Source organism: Nelumbo nucifera, chromosome 1 (genome assembly GCF_055504915.1).
Source record: "Nelumbo nucifera cultivar China Antique chromosome 1, China Antique-T2T, whole genome shotgun sequence".
Classification (NCBI taxonomy): domain Eukaryota; kingdom Viridiplantae; phylum Streptophyta; class Magnoliopsida; order Proteales; family Nelumbonaceae; genus Nelumbo; species Nelumbo nucifera.
This window is the reverse complement of record NC_142649.1, coordinates 200,435,116-200,449,999: the sequence shown is the minus strand read 5'-3', so window position 1 is coordinate 200,449,999 and position 14,884 is coordinate 200,435,116. Positions and strand designations below refer to the sequence as shown.

The following is a 14,884-nucleotide window of genomic DNA, read 5'->3' as shown; positions in this document are numbered from 1 at the left end:
TGTTGTTGACTGGTAGTTTACATTAATCCTTCTACCTAATTTGACTTGAAATGGCAGAACAGTAGTTGGAACTTGGAAGGCCTGAGAGTGGGAAAGGGATCTGCTTCTCACAATTGAGCGCCTCGCATGCACATCGACTGTGCATTGGGAACATGATTTGGAAATGTTCTGGTAGGATGTGCGTGTAAGACTCGTGCGAGGCACCCTAACTGAGGAGCAGATCCGGTTTCCTGACAATGAGACGCAGAGACCCGAAATTCAAGCATGATTTGGAAAGTTTTACGTGGAACAGTGGAATAAGCACTTAGTAGGTTATTGGCATCGATGCCATTGCCTCAGCCATTTTCTGAGAAAATGGTTGTGTTTTTGAGGATTTGTTGTATTAATTTTTTAGAAAATGGCTCTTTTTTTTTTGTTTGGCATCAATGCGCCCACGAGATGTTTTCTGGCGAAACGGTATTGATTTTGTTTGTTACTAATGCTGTATAACCGTTTTTAATATCATATTGGTGTTTACCAGCAACTGGCTGTCCGGCTGTAACCTGAGAAAAATAAAACTAAACATGAGGCTATTTTCCAGTGTGACACTAATGTGGTGCCGTTTTCTGGGGCAACGGCATAGATACCATACATCGCCTTAACATATTTCTAACCACCCAAAGTCTAAGTAGACATCCGTATCTTAATAGTCACGGCTTACGGGTGAGGGATAAATGGTGCCTCAAAGGGCGGTGGCATGTGTTCAGAAAATCTTTTTCAATTTATAGCTTGTGGTTTACATGTCAAGGAGAAATCATCTTTTTCTCTAGGCTTGTCTTAAATTGAACCTAAACAACTTTCGATGCACGAGGGCCTCAAACCAAACGTATGATATCGGACCTCTACCAAAAGCTATTTCATGTAATCATGTGTGGTTGGAAAGAGATCAGTTGAGAATGGAACATAAAGCCCCACATTTTGGTAAGAGTACGCGTGTCCTCGTGAGAGGGATTTGGCTTACTCTGAGTCTGTGAGACACACCAAACCAACAGAAATTTAAACAGGCTTGCCTTGAACCAGAAGAGAATTTTCTGTACTCGTCAACTCATCTTGTTGGGAAAGAAAATAGGGAAGCCCAGAATTGGCTGAACTTTATACTTGGCTGGGCCCAGATCTTCCAAACAGCTTGCATAATCTTTCTTTTCTTCTTTTCTTTTATCTTTTGAGGCGAACGCTTTATTCTTTGATCATCGACCTTTATGCATCGGGAATCTGTTGGGACAGATCCATAATTCATTTTCTGATCAATTATTTGAGTAATTAGACATTTCAGGCATTATAATTTTTTTGGATAAATTTCTTAAATTACCTAGTTTAACTAATTCACTAACTCTGAACCTTTAAAATGCCGTTTATACTCCTATGCGAAATTACATTTTTATCCCTGTTTTTAACTTAACTCAATCCCTATCAGACTGGCTGCCATCGCCATCGTCACCGACGGTGGTCGCTGCAAATACCGAACGACGGAGGTCCAGGGGAAGTCGACTCCGGCCTACGACGAACGGCGCTGGAACCACCACAGACTTCCGCCGGATGTCGGTGAGTTTTCTTCTCCTCTGTTATTCGTTCAAAGTCATTTCTTCCTCTGTATTTGACTCCTCATCCGACACGACCAAACTCTCTCGCACTCTGTTAATGCCACAGTTCTCAATTGCGTTTTTGCAATCCCGCGGCGACAAAGTCCCATAAACATCCAATCTCGGCCGTTTCCGGCAATTTTCCTGTGATATGGAAACTCCAGCAACAAACTTAAACCGTCGAATCTCCATCCTCCAGCACCTGGCAGCTTGGGAGATCGGCTCGCACGATGCCGCCGTTTCGCTTTTACTAACAACTCCACAACATATTTCCGCCATTACAATTGTTAATCTGACCTTGAAACAGTAGAACCAAGAACCCCTAAAACATCACAGAAGCCAGAACCAACTCTCTTAGTTCCTCCGCTGAAAATAAAAAATAAAAAAACCCAGACAAGACAGTTCTTCTAAAGCTGAGCTTTGACCCTCTTAAGAATAGAAGAACAACAATTGGAGGCGAGAATAGAGATATCGGAGATCTTTCCTCCGCACTCCAAAGTACCCGTTAAAATGACCTCCAAGGTTGCCTTTTTACAGGGGGCCTTCCTTAAAACAAAGGGGAGACTTGAGCCTTCTCCCTGGGCCATAATACCACGGGCAGCTGCCCGTCAACGTCACGGGTAGCCTCCGACAGGTACATTTGGTCTGACGTAGTTCTTCTGCGTACAAGAGTGCATCTTGGCCATCCATCGCAGCACCAGTTTTCTCTCTCCAACCTAATAGCCCAACACGTGTGAGATCCCGTTTGTTTACAATAACGTGGCCCTATTAGCTCCCAACACGATAACCGAAGACCTTCCTTTTCTGACACGCATGTGGTTCTATGTGACTTTACTGTAAATTATATATCGGAACCACCATGTATCGGTGCTGTAGATCTGGGACGTTTGAGAGAGAGAGAGAGATTAGATTCAGAGGAAGAAAGGATTTTGAATGAAGAACAGAGGAGAAAAAAACTCACCGACCTCCGGCGGAAGTTCGTGGTTCCAGCGCCGTTCGTCGTCGGCCGGAATCGACTTCCGCCGGACTTCCACTGTTCGGTATTTGCAGCGACCGTCGTCGGTGACGATGGCGATGGCAGCCTGTGTCTGATAGGGATTGAGAAGTTAAAAAACAGAAATAAAAATGTAATTTCGCATAAGGGTATAACGGATATTTTACTTTTTTCGTTAATGTTAGTCAATTATCAAAAACGGTACACAGTCAATTTTCAACAGGATAGAATTAATCAATTAACTAAGCCATAAGGGTAATTTAAAAAATTTACCCTTTTTTTTTTGTCTCACATAGCTTCTTCTACACTCTGTAACACAATAATCATTATAATGTATGATTTATATAAATTTTATAGTAAGAGAAGAAGTAAAAGTAATATTGTAACAGCTAAAGCCTATGTCTCTGATATCTCTCTTGTCTAAAAGATAATAAATAGATATCGTAAATTATGCACAGCAGAAACAACGATAATATCCACAGTCCACAGATTTGAAAGTAACAATGAAAACTCTGCTGAAGGTTTCTGACTCATTTGTATTCGTTTCTTTTCTCTGTTTGTTCTTTCAAGATAATCATGCTGCCCCGCCATTCTTGTTTTCTTTTTCCTCTCCAACAATCCTCTTCCAGAACCAGTGCTCCCTCCACACCCGATCCATCTGTTCAATAGGCACGTTCTTGGTCTCTGGCAGAAGCAAATAAACAAACCCTGTCATCACCGCCACCCATCCGCCGAAGAAGAAGAAGATCCCAGACTTGAAATGGCAGAGCATAGACAGAAACGTTTGAGCAACAATGAAAGTGAAGAGAAAGCTCACTGCCACTGTAATACTCTGTCCTGCTGATCTGATCTCCAGTGGAAAAATCTCACTTGGAACCAACCACCCCAATGGACCCCATGACCACCCAAAACCAGCTACGTATATGCCAATCAAAACCAGTACCAGATAAGCGTCTCCCTTGCTCAAACCACCATGATCCCCAAGTTTGGCAGCCATTATTCCTCCCACCATCAACTGTGAGACGAACATCTGAACTCCGCCTATCGCAAACAACACCCGTCGGCCCAATCTATCCACTATCAGCATGGATATGAAGGTCGAGACAGTACCCACAACTCCAGTCATCACAGCGGACATGAGAGATGCACTCTCGCCCAGGCCGATGGTTCGAAACAATATGGGAGCGTAGAAGGCAATCACATTGATTCCTGTCACCTGTTGGAAGAATGGGATTGCCATTGACATAACCAGCTGAGGTCTGTATCTGCTTCGTAGGATTTTTCTGAATGGGTGATCCCCGATGGCCTCAGTAGAGATGTCACCAGCTTGGATGAGATCATCCAGCTCTGCTTGGACGTCTGTGGTCCCTCGAACTCTCTGTAGCATCCTCTTGGCCTTCTCCTGGTTGTTGCGTTGGATAAGGCTGTTGGGGGTGTCAGGGAGGAAAATGGCTCCAAGAGTTAGGATTGAGGCTGGGACTGCAGCCAGGGCAAGAGAGAGACGCCAACCCCAGCCACCTCTAATCTTTTCAGTAGTAAAGTTGATGAGATTTGCTGATAAGGCTCCGATGCCTACACTGAACTGGAAGCCATTGTTAAAAGCTCCTCGGTACTGTGGTGGAGCCATTTCTGAGAGATATAGTGGGACCGACTGCACAATATATATATAAGAAAGATTAGTTACTACCTAATTTTATCTTCTCTCTAGGCTCTAGCTAACAACAATTCAAACTTGGGCTCAGCCAATCAAAGTAATGGTGGGTCCGGCACCGAAGTTACTTGGGAGGTGCTTGTCCATCCAATGAATGGATTACATGTGGCAAGTTTTTTGTTCAAAACCCACATCCTGTACTCTCCTGGGAGAGTGATAAATCTGTGAGATGCCGTCACATCTCCATCCTGTTCCAAGAACGAGCTTACTCGAGCTCAGCTCGGAATTCAGCCCCAGACTCTGGGCATGTTCTGAAGCCAGAAGTTAGTGGCTTGTGTACTAAAATTGTTAATTGTAAGCAAGGGGAGATTGGTGTTCTACCTGATTAGCGAATCCCACCCCAACTCCAAGCAAGATTCGGCCTAATATAAGCATATATACGTTGAAAGCAGCTCCACCAAGAGCTGCGCCGGCAAGGAAAGTGGCACCGCCGGCGAGAATGGAAGGCTTGCGCCCAAAGGCTCGTGTTACTGATGAAGCAAAGAAGGAAGCGACCAGACCGGCTATGTAGAGTGACGACGTGAATGAGGTCAAGAGTTGGCTGTCGAATTTGCAGTAGTTGCTTATCTTGGTGTCGTCCTTCATCTTTGTGTAAACCTCTGGGAAGAACTTCTTAAGAAATGGCTCCATGGAAGAGACCCCACCTTCACATTTGTCTCATAATCAATAGAAATTAAAAGATTGAATTGTAAATGGGAAAGAAAGAAAAAGATATATTGTTCTGCGGGAACGCCCTTTTGGTTGTTGGCAGTGACATATCAGAGGAAGATGAAATGGAGAAATGAGATGTAAGTAAGAGAACCTGCCTGAAATTCCAATATCATAGCCGAAGATGACTCCTCCCATGGCAGCCATCATACATGAAAGGATGACAAACGGGGTCATCCTTCCATTGTAGCGCTTGTTTTCGCCTGCAACTGCAAATCCCGCTGCCATGAGCTGATCTCCACAGATGACCACTGACAGCCATGAGAAAGAGTGATGTGTTTTAGACTCAGAAGATGGAGAAAGAGGACAAAAGAAGCCGTCTTGATTGACTGGGCTTTAGTAGTGCAACCAATAATTGGGCATATGCGATATCCGGATATACATTAAGTCAAATAGTCAAATAACAATGTTTACTTTCGAGTGTATAGAAATTTTAGCATAAAAAATATGAGGCCAGGTCTGTTCCACATAAAGGGCGCCTCACATCGACCTTACAGTTACTTCCCACCGTGTATTGGCAACATCTCCGTATTTATATGTTATTATTTACTGGAGATGTCTCCAATGCATGATAGGATGTACTTGTAAGGTCGTTGGAGACCGGATTTACTCCTTACACAGAATGCTTTAGACCGACCTCACACATACATCCTATCATGCATTGAAAATATTTCCCTTATTTATAAATTATTATTCATGGAAGATGTTTTCAATACATAGGAGGCACCCATTTGTGAGAAACATATAAGTCATTGTGAGGCATCTGTGTGAGGAGCAGATTCTAATTCAAAAAATATGTGGTTGTATTTTGAGATTTGATTGGGGTTCGCTATCAAACACCTGATAACATGGCCAATTCATTGATGATGCAAACCAGATAATTATATAATACATATATAAAGTAGTTTTTGTTGTGGTTTTTATAAACAAATCTATATTAATCCATTAAAAAGTCCGATAATAAGCAAAAGCTGCCTGTGGGTTAACCACTTGACAATAGGAGCTGTGTTTGATTGTATTGCGAATTTATTTGCACTGATGTAAAATCAAGGCAGTGCAAATGATTTTAGTGCAATTTATGATTTATTTTTATTTTAAAATTTACTTTATTTTATTCGATTGCAGTACAAGTAAAGCAAAATAAAGTAACATCCAAAATGAAATTAAACCAGAATTTGCATTATTTTTATTTACACTCCCATGCATTTGTATTAGTGCAAATAAAATTGCACCGCAAACAAACACATCTGAGATTTTATGAAATGGCCTGATCCATTTATGCATTTGAGTTTGAAGCACAGGTCTTATTTTATTCCATTTGTACTACAACCAACAAAATAAGGTAAAATTTGAATCAAAAATAAATGAGAATTTGCACTTAAAAAGTTTCACTAGTTGAGACTATACCTGTTCATGGGCCGGGTAGCCTGACGGCCCGGCCCGGCCCACACCCCGGCCGGGCTTGGTCATATAATTAGGCCCGCGGGCCTGACCTCGGGCTTAACATAGTAAGCCCGACTGTGTTTCGGGCCGCGCTCGAGATTTGTCAAAAAAGCCCGGTCCGACCCGACTCAGTATTATATATTTTATAAAATATATAATATGTATTTTATATATTATATAAAATATATAAATAATATAATATTTATTAAAATATATTTTTATAATTTAATATATATATATATATATTTTATTCTTTTCTTTATAATTTCAATCTATCTCTCTCTTTATTCAACTGCTTCAACATTAATAATAATAATAATATAGGCTAAATTTTGGGCTCGGGCCCAGGCTCGGGCTTCGGGCTTTTTATGAGGGCCGGGCTCGGGCTCGGGCCTTAAAAAAATTTGTTAATACACAGTAAAAGCCCGGCTTGAGCCCGGCCCGGCCCGGCCCATGAACAGGTCTAGTTGAGACTTGAGACCCGTGCAATGAGTGGACTTTCATTAATTTTATTAATAATTTCTTATTAGCGACTTTTATTAATTTTTTTATTTATTTTAAAATTTAAATGGACTTTAAATGATTTTATAAAAATAAATTAATACTTATTATACTATTATATCATCAATTATAACTATTCTAAGATTATTTAATTAATTATTAATTTTTCATGATTTTTATATTATTATAAAAATTAACATATTGTAAGTTTTTATTAATAATATAATATTATGATATTATCTCGTTAGCTATGATTTTCATTAGTGCAATTATAATTAAGTGGATTTTAATATTTCATATAACAATTATTTGGCATTCATAGTTTCATACAATCAATTAATTGAATTACTTAGTAATCACTAATAACTAATTCAATTAATTACTAAAAGCTAATTAATTATATTGGGCACCGATACAGCAAACGGTTCACCCACAAAATGATTTACCATATGGGTAACTCAAAAACAGATCACTACAACCCATATCATGTTCTACGGTGTTTTCAAAATCGGGTCAAAATAACCCGCTTAAATCATCTTCTTCACCCGGATTGATAAAACTGGTTTGGTGCTGTATTTTCTTCTTATCCTAACGTGAAAATAAAGGCTTTTTACCTTCTCATAATGTAAAACTATGAAAAAAATTAAACTTAAGCTCAAAAGCGGTGCACTATAGTATCTTTTGATTTCGAAAAATCTCCAGAACCAGAAGGGAAGGTGGTCTCCTTCCTATAGCATTTTGCACATAGAACACCCCATAAACACTGTAGCATTTCGACGTTTTCTCTGTTAGAAATTGAGGTGAGAGGAATTGGGCATACCTGGGAAAAATCCGATCAAACTACTGAACAACAGTACTGAATTATAAACTTTATTGTAAATCAAACCTTCAGCTAAGAACGAAAAGAATGGAAGATCGAAGGAGAATGAAACATCAATAAAGCGGAATGCAACTCAGAAGGCAATCTAGTAACAAAGGTGGGTATTTAGGCTGCAATCGAGATTTTGTTCCTCATCTACGTAAAGAAAGAATCAAAGCATAGAGTTTCGAATCGGAGGTTTATTTTATAAGAAAGCATTAGTAAGTATCGAAAGCTTCCTTCTGTAATTTATCTCAGATCTTTGTTTTTTTGGTAAGAAAGCGTTGGTAAGATCTGAGGAGCTTGATTTTTTTTTTTGAGAAGGGTGGTGACACTTACTCCTTTTGAATTTTTAGATATTGTCCTTTATCCCAAACTTACCTTACCTTATGGCTTTATATTATTTACCACTTTGCTCGTGGCTTTAAATAGAAGGGATTGGCCAAACCAAACAGGGTTCATGTAAGTATGGGTGTCCAAGTCAAAATCAACTTGGATGGATTAGATGGGTCAATAAAACATTGAATTGGACCAATCCAAACTTAATGGTCCAAAGTATTTATTAGATTGGATTGAACCTGACCCATCCGTAATGAATTTATATTGGATTCAGTAAGAATGAATCAATATCCTGCCGTTAATAAAGGATAAGAATACAGGTGTCAATGGACCAGGTTTGGATTGGAATCATTCTAAATTAAAACTAATTTGAACAGATTGGACAGTCCAGACATTAAATTGGATTGATCCAAAATAGTCCAAGGTATTCATTACATTGGATTGGACCTGATCCCTGTAATGGATTCATATTGGACAGGATCAGATTAGACCAAATTCGGTCCAATTGACACCCCTACAAGTATCAACTTTTCTCTTAGCCTCGTTTTGATGGATGCTAGTAGCAACTTATCCCCAAACTACCCTATAAAAACCTGGGCCGAACCCAGTCCATAATCAACCCTAGTTTAGCATGCAGCCATGAATCCACCTTAATAGGTGGTGGCAAAAATTACACATAAAAAAATTGGAAAAACAAAATGAAGAAGCTTATTTATTTAAAAGAACATGTAACTTTGTATACAGATATATCCCACTCCCAGCTCTAGTGTAACATTTTGTAGACAAAATACTGAGAAGACAAATGTTAAAAACAACTGATTACAAAATCAATACAAGCAAGATATCTCTAATTACCTACTTAATTTCTCTCCCCATGAAGGAATTGATGGAATGCTTTGTTCATATCTGAAGAAATTACCTGGATCAACCATGCTCTTCACATGTACTAATCTTTTGAAGTTACTCTTGAAATACTTCTCACCCCAAATCCTACCCTGGGAGTAGCTTGTATTACCCTTACTATTGGTACCCAAGTCAAGATCCCTATAGTTCAAATATGCAGCCCTTGGAGAGTTGGATACATAGGGCCCCATGTACTTGTACAGCATTCTAATCCAACCTATATGCCTTTTGGATGCCTCAATTCCCTCATCTTCCCAGCTCACCATGTACTGAATCTTATAAATGTTCCCCTTTCTATGAGGGAAAGGAATTTCAGACTCTGGAATCTCATCCATCCTTCCTCCATAGGGAGTCCAGATCATATATGCCCCGTCACCTTGGTAAAGCCTTTTCCATATTCCTTCCAACCCAGTTTCTGAAATGGGTTCTTTCACATAATCAGACTTTGCCTTGAAGAAGCTCTTGGACTGAGGCCTCCTGTCCAACAAAACCTCCAAGGATTCAGAGGTTGAGAATCCTGCGAAGTAGAGCACGGATTGAATCCAACTCATTTCAGCACAATCTTCCTTCTTCAAACCCAACTCAGGAAAGCTGGCGTTCATCATTTGGAGAAGCTTCTCAGAACCTCCAAGAAACATAGACTCAAATGAAGCTCGAACAGTTGTATTCCCCTTCTGATTTATGGCTGCTATGTTGATGTGGAGGAAGATATCTTCATGGAGCTTATCTGCAATGAATTGCCATTGATGTATGAGCTTTGTTGCACCTTGTTCCAGGGTTCTATCAACAGTGCAAGCAGTCACCACAGGCGGAACAGGAACTAGTTTGACTCTCCAAGAGACAACGATACCGAAGCTTGCTCCCCCTCCTCCTCTGATGGCCCAAAATAAATCTTCCCCCATGGATTCTCTATTGAGAATTCTGCCATTAACGTCGACTAGATAAGCATCAATGATATTATCAGCAGCCAGGCCGTATTTTCTGAACATCAGACCAAACCCACCTCCACTGAAGTGCCCACCGACGCCCACTGTCGGGCAGCTCCCAGCAGGGAAGCCATGGATCTTACTTGTCTCTGCAACTCTATAATAAACTTCCCCAAGAACTGCTCCAGCTTGAATCCATGCAGTACCGTTATCTTCTATATCAACGTCGATCGATCGAAAATTGAGCAGGTCAACAATGATGAATGGGACATCAGATACATACGAAAGACCCTCGTAGTCGTGGCCACCGCTTCGGACTCTAAGTTGGAGGCCTGCTTTTCTGGAACAAATAACAGTTGCTTGGATATGAGACACATTCGTTGGTGTGATGATAAGCAGAGGTTCAGGGGTAGAAGACAACGAAAATCTAAGGTTTTGTATGGAATGTTGCAAGAGAGATGAATAAGAAAAATTGTTTGGGGTATACAACACTTCTGAGATTGGGATGGATGGTTCAGAGTCAGAGTTAGAATGGACGTGAAGGCACTGTAAAAAGTTCCAGTGAGCTGAATCTGGTGCAGCCCATGAAACTGAGCAGAGGCGGAGGACACTAAACAAAGAAAATATTACAGCAATAATGCTTGAAGTCTGCATTTTCCTTTTCTTTCTTTTCCTTGGTGTAGAAATCAATTGCGCTGTTATTTATAATGGTTTCTATGAAGAAACAGATAATTGCAAGATATGTATTAGTTGACTAGAAAAATTTTGGAGTTACGTAGTTTCAACTTTCAAACCCCATCTCAACTTAGAAAGGCAAAATTGTTTTTAATATAATCTACTATATATATAACAATTGAATACCTGATGAACCTAGCCTTGACTTTGATTTTCTGTTTGTTGGATCTGGATCTGAATGACTGAATCAGCTGGACCTGTCTCATTTTTTTCGTCTATTCCAAAATAAATTTGGCTAGCTGTTTGGAGGAAATTAAACAACCTGCTGCGCTGTACATGTTACAATGGGTATGGGGTAAAAGAGTAATTACACTCCATTTTCTTTTGATAAAAGAGACAAACAGGGCTCTGTGGGGTGCCGATGTGAACTCCTTGCGCCAATGCCCAATAGGAATATCTTCCAATTTATATGTTTTTTTTTTCATGAGGAGATATTTTCATTGCAAAATTGGAAAAAGCTGTTGGAATGGTAAGCCAATCTCAGCATTCCTAATTGTCAATTTGTCATTAGTAAATGTTCCCAATATACCATTGGGATGTACTGTAGGGTGCCCGTGAGGCGCAGATGCAAACTCTGGCGTAAATTGGCCCCAAACAGCCAAAGCTTTTTCAAAGCCAAAGTGGAGGAATCTACCGCCAACAAACACTATCAGTCCTGTGCCAACAGGCAAGATGATGGCATTGCGTTCGTAACTCAAAATTAAAGTCAATTTTGGCAGAGCACACCCCACATTCACATCTGAGCATGTGTTGATAATCGCTCTCCTTAGTTCTCTCCTCGTTGTCAAGGGAGATGTTTCCGATACAAGATTGAGATTTGACGTGGGGTGCGTGTCGGGTACAAATCTGAATTCTTAACTTTGGACCCCACCCCCAATTATGGACAAAGTTTTCTCGCATGAAACGTTTATCCCTTTGCTTATATTTTTGGCTTCTCACATCATGGTGGAATGGGATCTGCTTTTCGTACATGAACGCTTTACATTCATATGTACATCCATCGTGTATTGATAACATTTTCTGTGAATAACAATTTATAAATACGGAAGATATTTTTAATACATGGAAGATGTGTGTGAAGTCGGTGTGAGGAGCCCAGTGCGAGGAATAAATCCAATCTCCATCCATGGTAACGTGTCCAAGTTCACAATCAGCTTAGACTTTTTTTTTTTTTTTTTTTTTTTTACAGTCAATGTTTTCACCCGTTAAATATGTGACAGACTGACAGAAGTTCTATACGTGGAAAAATAGAAAAATAAAGAGTCGTGACGTATAAATAGATATGTACCATGTGTCCTCAACATGTGAATAACATGCAAGCTTTCTGCATTATTTTTTTGAAAATTTTCTAGAATATGTGTTTGACAAGCATTTGCTTGTAGGACAATCACCCCCTGATTACGTAATACTATCGCCTCTTCTTTTAAAGAAATACATATTTAGCCCTCCCAAATGAACCCAAATACCCTATCATTAAGCCAAAAATTTGCTTTTTGGTAAAGCTTATTTTAATAGCTTACATCAAAGTAGCTCAGTGATAGCAGCTCGCTTTTTGGTAAAGCTTGCTTTAATAACTTACATCAAATGGGAGGGTTGACGTACAGTCACCTTTTGCTTTCTAAGGTTGGCCTTGTACATGCAGCTTTAATTTAAGCCATCGGTGAAAACTTTGGCTGTTTAGGGGCCAACTCTTGATAACATTTTTAGTTACCATGATAGTGAAAGAATGGTAGGATCCATTTAATGGACCCTAAGAAAGTTGCGGAATGGGTGGACGAATTTCAAAAATTTTCCTACATTCTTCCAACTGAAAATCATATTCCCTAAATTTAGAATACCATATTCAAGGATCTTACTTGAATCATAATCGAACCATATCTGAACCAAAAAGTACAAGGGAGGAATATACCTGATCCGGAGAAGCAGTATCTCCCAAAGTTGGTGTTCACGCCCAAAGAAGAAACCAAGATCCGCTCCTGCTGAAGATGACACAGCTGTGGATGGAACGGAACCAATAGGGTGCGTCCTACACACTGGATCCTTTGCAAGAATCCTCTGGAAACTCTGAACACCGAATCTTTTTCAGTCTTTTCTGCAAGACTGATGTCAAGAATTGATTTCTTGACTTCCTATTGCTGCAAAGATCGAATCTTGCAAGAGGGAATGGCGGCAGCAGGAGGAGAACTCCAGGGACGAAGTTGGCTGAACTTGCTTCTCTTCTCTCTGGAGTTTTGGTATGAGATCTAGTCTCAATTCGCAGGAGGTATCCCCTGTGTTCAAAACCCTGGTTCGAAATCTGATATTTTCACTTGAGTTTCTCCTCCTTTCTTCTTGATTAAGAAAGCTCCTAATTAGGAGTTATCCCAATCCAAATCAGTATTTGGATAGGGGATAATCTTAATCCTATATGCAGATTAAGTTAGCTTACTCCTGATCTTATCAAGAGGTTACCAGATTCAAATCTAATTTGAATTTGGTCTCCTAGAGTGGATAAGGTTAAAGGCCATATCCTTTTACTAACATTAATCTCAGATTCGCCCCATATATGGGTGATCATATCAGCCCAGCTCGAAATGGGCTTTTGGCCCATTAAGTGTTCAGTGTTTAATTAGTTTCCAATCTGCTGCCCAGTTGGGCTTCTTTGTATGGCGTGGGACCCAAACATTGATCTACACACCAGCCACATGGGTTCGGTTCAGCTTTTATTACAAGGCCCAGCCGAATTCACTGAAAAACTCAGTAAACCCTTGAGCCCATCATATGGACCCTATGGGCCCAACACTTACATTAAGTGGTCCCTAGGCCAAGCCATCTTATAAAAACCCAGGGATTGTGGGCAGGTGCAAGATTAGCCCATCAGGTACTATCCTAAATGGTGTTACACTTAACCTCTCAGCCCTTAATGATCAAGCACTGCCCGACAAGAGAGGACCTCTCCCTCGGCTGCATGGAACAGTGCCGCACTCTCTACTCACATGGATCCTGGGAATTAAAACCATTTGCAAACATTTTGAAACCGTACACACACACACACACACACACACACACACACACACACACACAGATATATATATATATATATATATATATATATATATATATAGATAGATATTAATTTTGCAAAACAAAATTCCAACGATTGAAATCAGCTGCCGGCAGTTTGGTTTCCATCAGAGAGAGTGCATTCCCGATCATTACCCTTTGTCCGACAAAGGGGCTGATCCCGTCACTATGATCACCCACTCAGATGAATTTTCAAACTGTCCCAACATACCTAGGTTTTGACCCCCATCTAAGGATCTCACTGATTGGCATATCAAAGACAGCCCGATCCGACACGTAGTGAAATGTCATAATCGAGTCTAGGGGTCAGGTGTAACTTTCCAATTTTGCCCATCTATCTCCAAGGTCCAGGGCAATACTGGAAATCTGGTCCGGTTCAAGGATTCAAGTAATCCCATACTGCATGTGCCTTGGGTCTTACCCTGGTGGCCGAGATAGGCCATCCCAACACTTGGTGGCACACTAGCATCAGCCTTGGCAGGATAAATCTCCCCAGACTTATCCAATGGCTGTGAACATTTAAAACTAACACAAGTCTCTACAAGTGTCCAGTTTTAGGGTCTTACACAGAATCATACCAAACAACATGAATCAAACATGCACTTTATTTATTTCCACTAAATAACAAAAGTACATCAAATCAGATTGAAGCTAAGGGCATACAAAACTGTCTAACAGATAGTGGGGCAAAATAGTAATTGCCCCCCTTTATTTTTTTGCCCCAAAAGATAAAATGGGTGTGAATGGGTGAACATGTCCAGTCCAAAAATGTTTTCAATGTACCTGTGCAAATTGCCATACCCATTCTCAAACCCACCTAGGTATCCTTGATTCTAAATCTGTCTCAAACTCGTTTAACTTTTTCTTTCAATTTTTCAGACATGTCCTGTTCCAAACCCATTAAACCCGCCCCAACCTGTCCCACCTGATTATCAAATGATAAAATTAAACTTTTCTTTAAAGTTCATTATCAACCAACAATATTCAACAAAAACTAACATGAAATGCTTCCATATAAAAGAACAAAACAAAACAAATAAAACTATAAGTGACATAAGAGAATTGTTATTTTAAGAACTCTTG

General features: G+C 40.0%; 1 protein-coding gene and 1 pseudogene across 4 annotated transcripts; both read right to left on the bottom strand.

Annotated features, from left to right (window-relative positions):
* Positions 1 to 1,375: 1,375 nt before the first annotated feature.
* Positions 1,376 to 5,312, bottom strand: LOC104610452 (hexose carrier protein HEX6). 3 transcript variants are annotated; one of them, XR_016080915.1, is made up of 4 exons: positions 5,131 to 5,312; positions 4,646 to 4,968; positions 2,581 to 4,264; positions 1,376 to 2,497 (listed from the first exon to the last, which is right to left on the bottom strand). XR_016080915.1 is itself a non-coding variant. In XM_088895842.1 (3 exons), the coding sequence occupies exons 1-3, from the start codon at positions 5,258 to 5,260 to the stop codon at positions 3,188 to 3,190; spliced, it is 1,530 nt and encodes a 509-aa protein (XP_088751968.1). In that variant the 5' UTR covers positions 5,261 to 5,312; the 3' UTR covers positions 1,376 to 3,187. The 3 variants fall into 3 exon arrangements, 1 of the variants encoding a protein (XP_088751968.1); XR_016080916.1 differs by having other exon boundaries at positions 2,585 to 4,264; XM_088895842.1 differs by having other exon boundaries at positions 1,376 to 4,264.
* Positions 5,313 to 8,859: 3,547 nt separating this feature from the next.
* Positions 8,860 to 10,693, bottom strand: LOC104610450 (tetrahydroberberine oxidase pseudogene; annotated as a pseudogene). The gene has a single exon (XR_016080914.1). The product of XR_016080914.1 is annotated as a tetrahydroberberine oxidase pseudogene (transcript).
* Between the last annotated feature and the right edge of the window lie 4,191 nt (positions 10,694 to 14,884).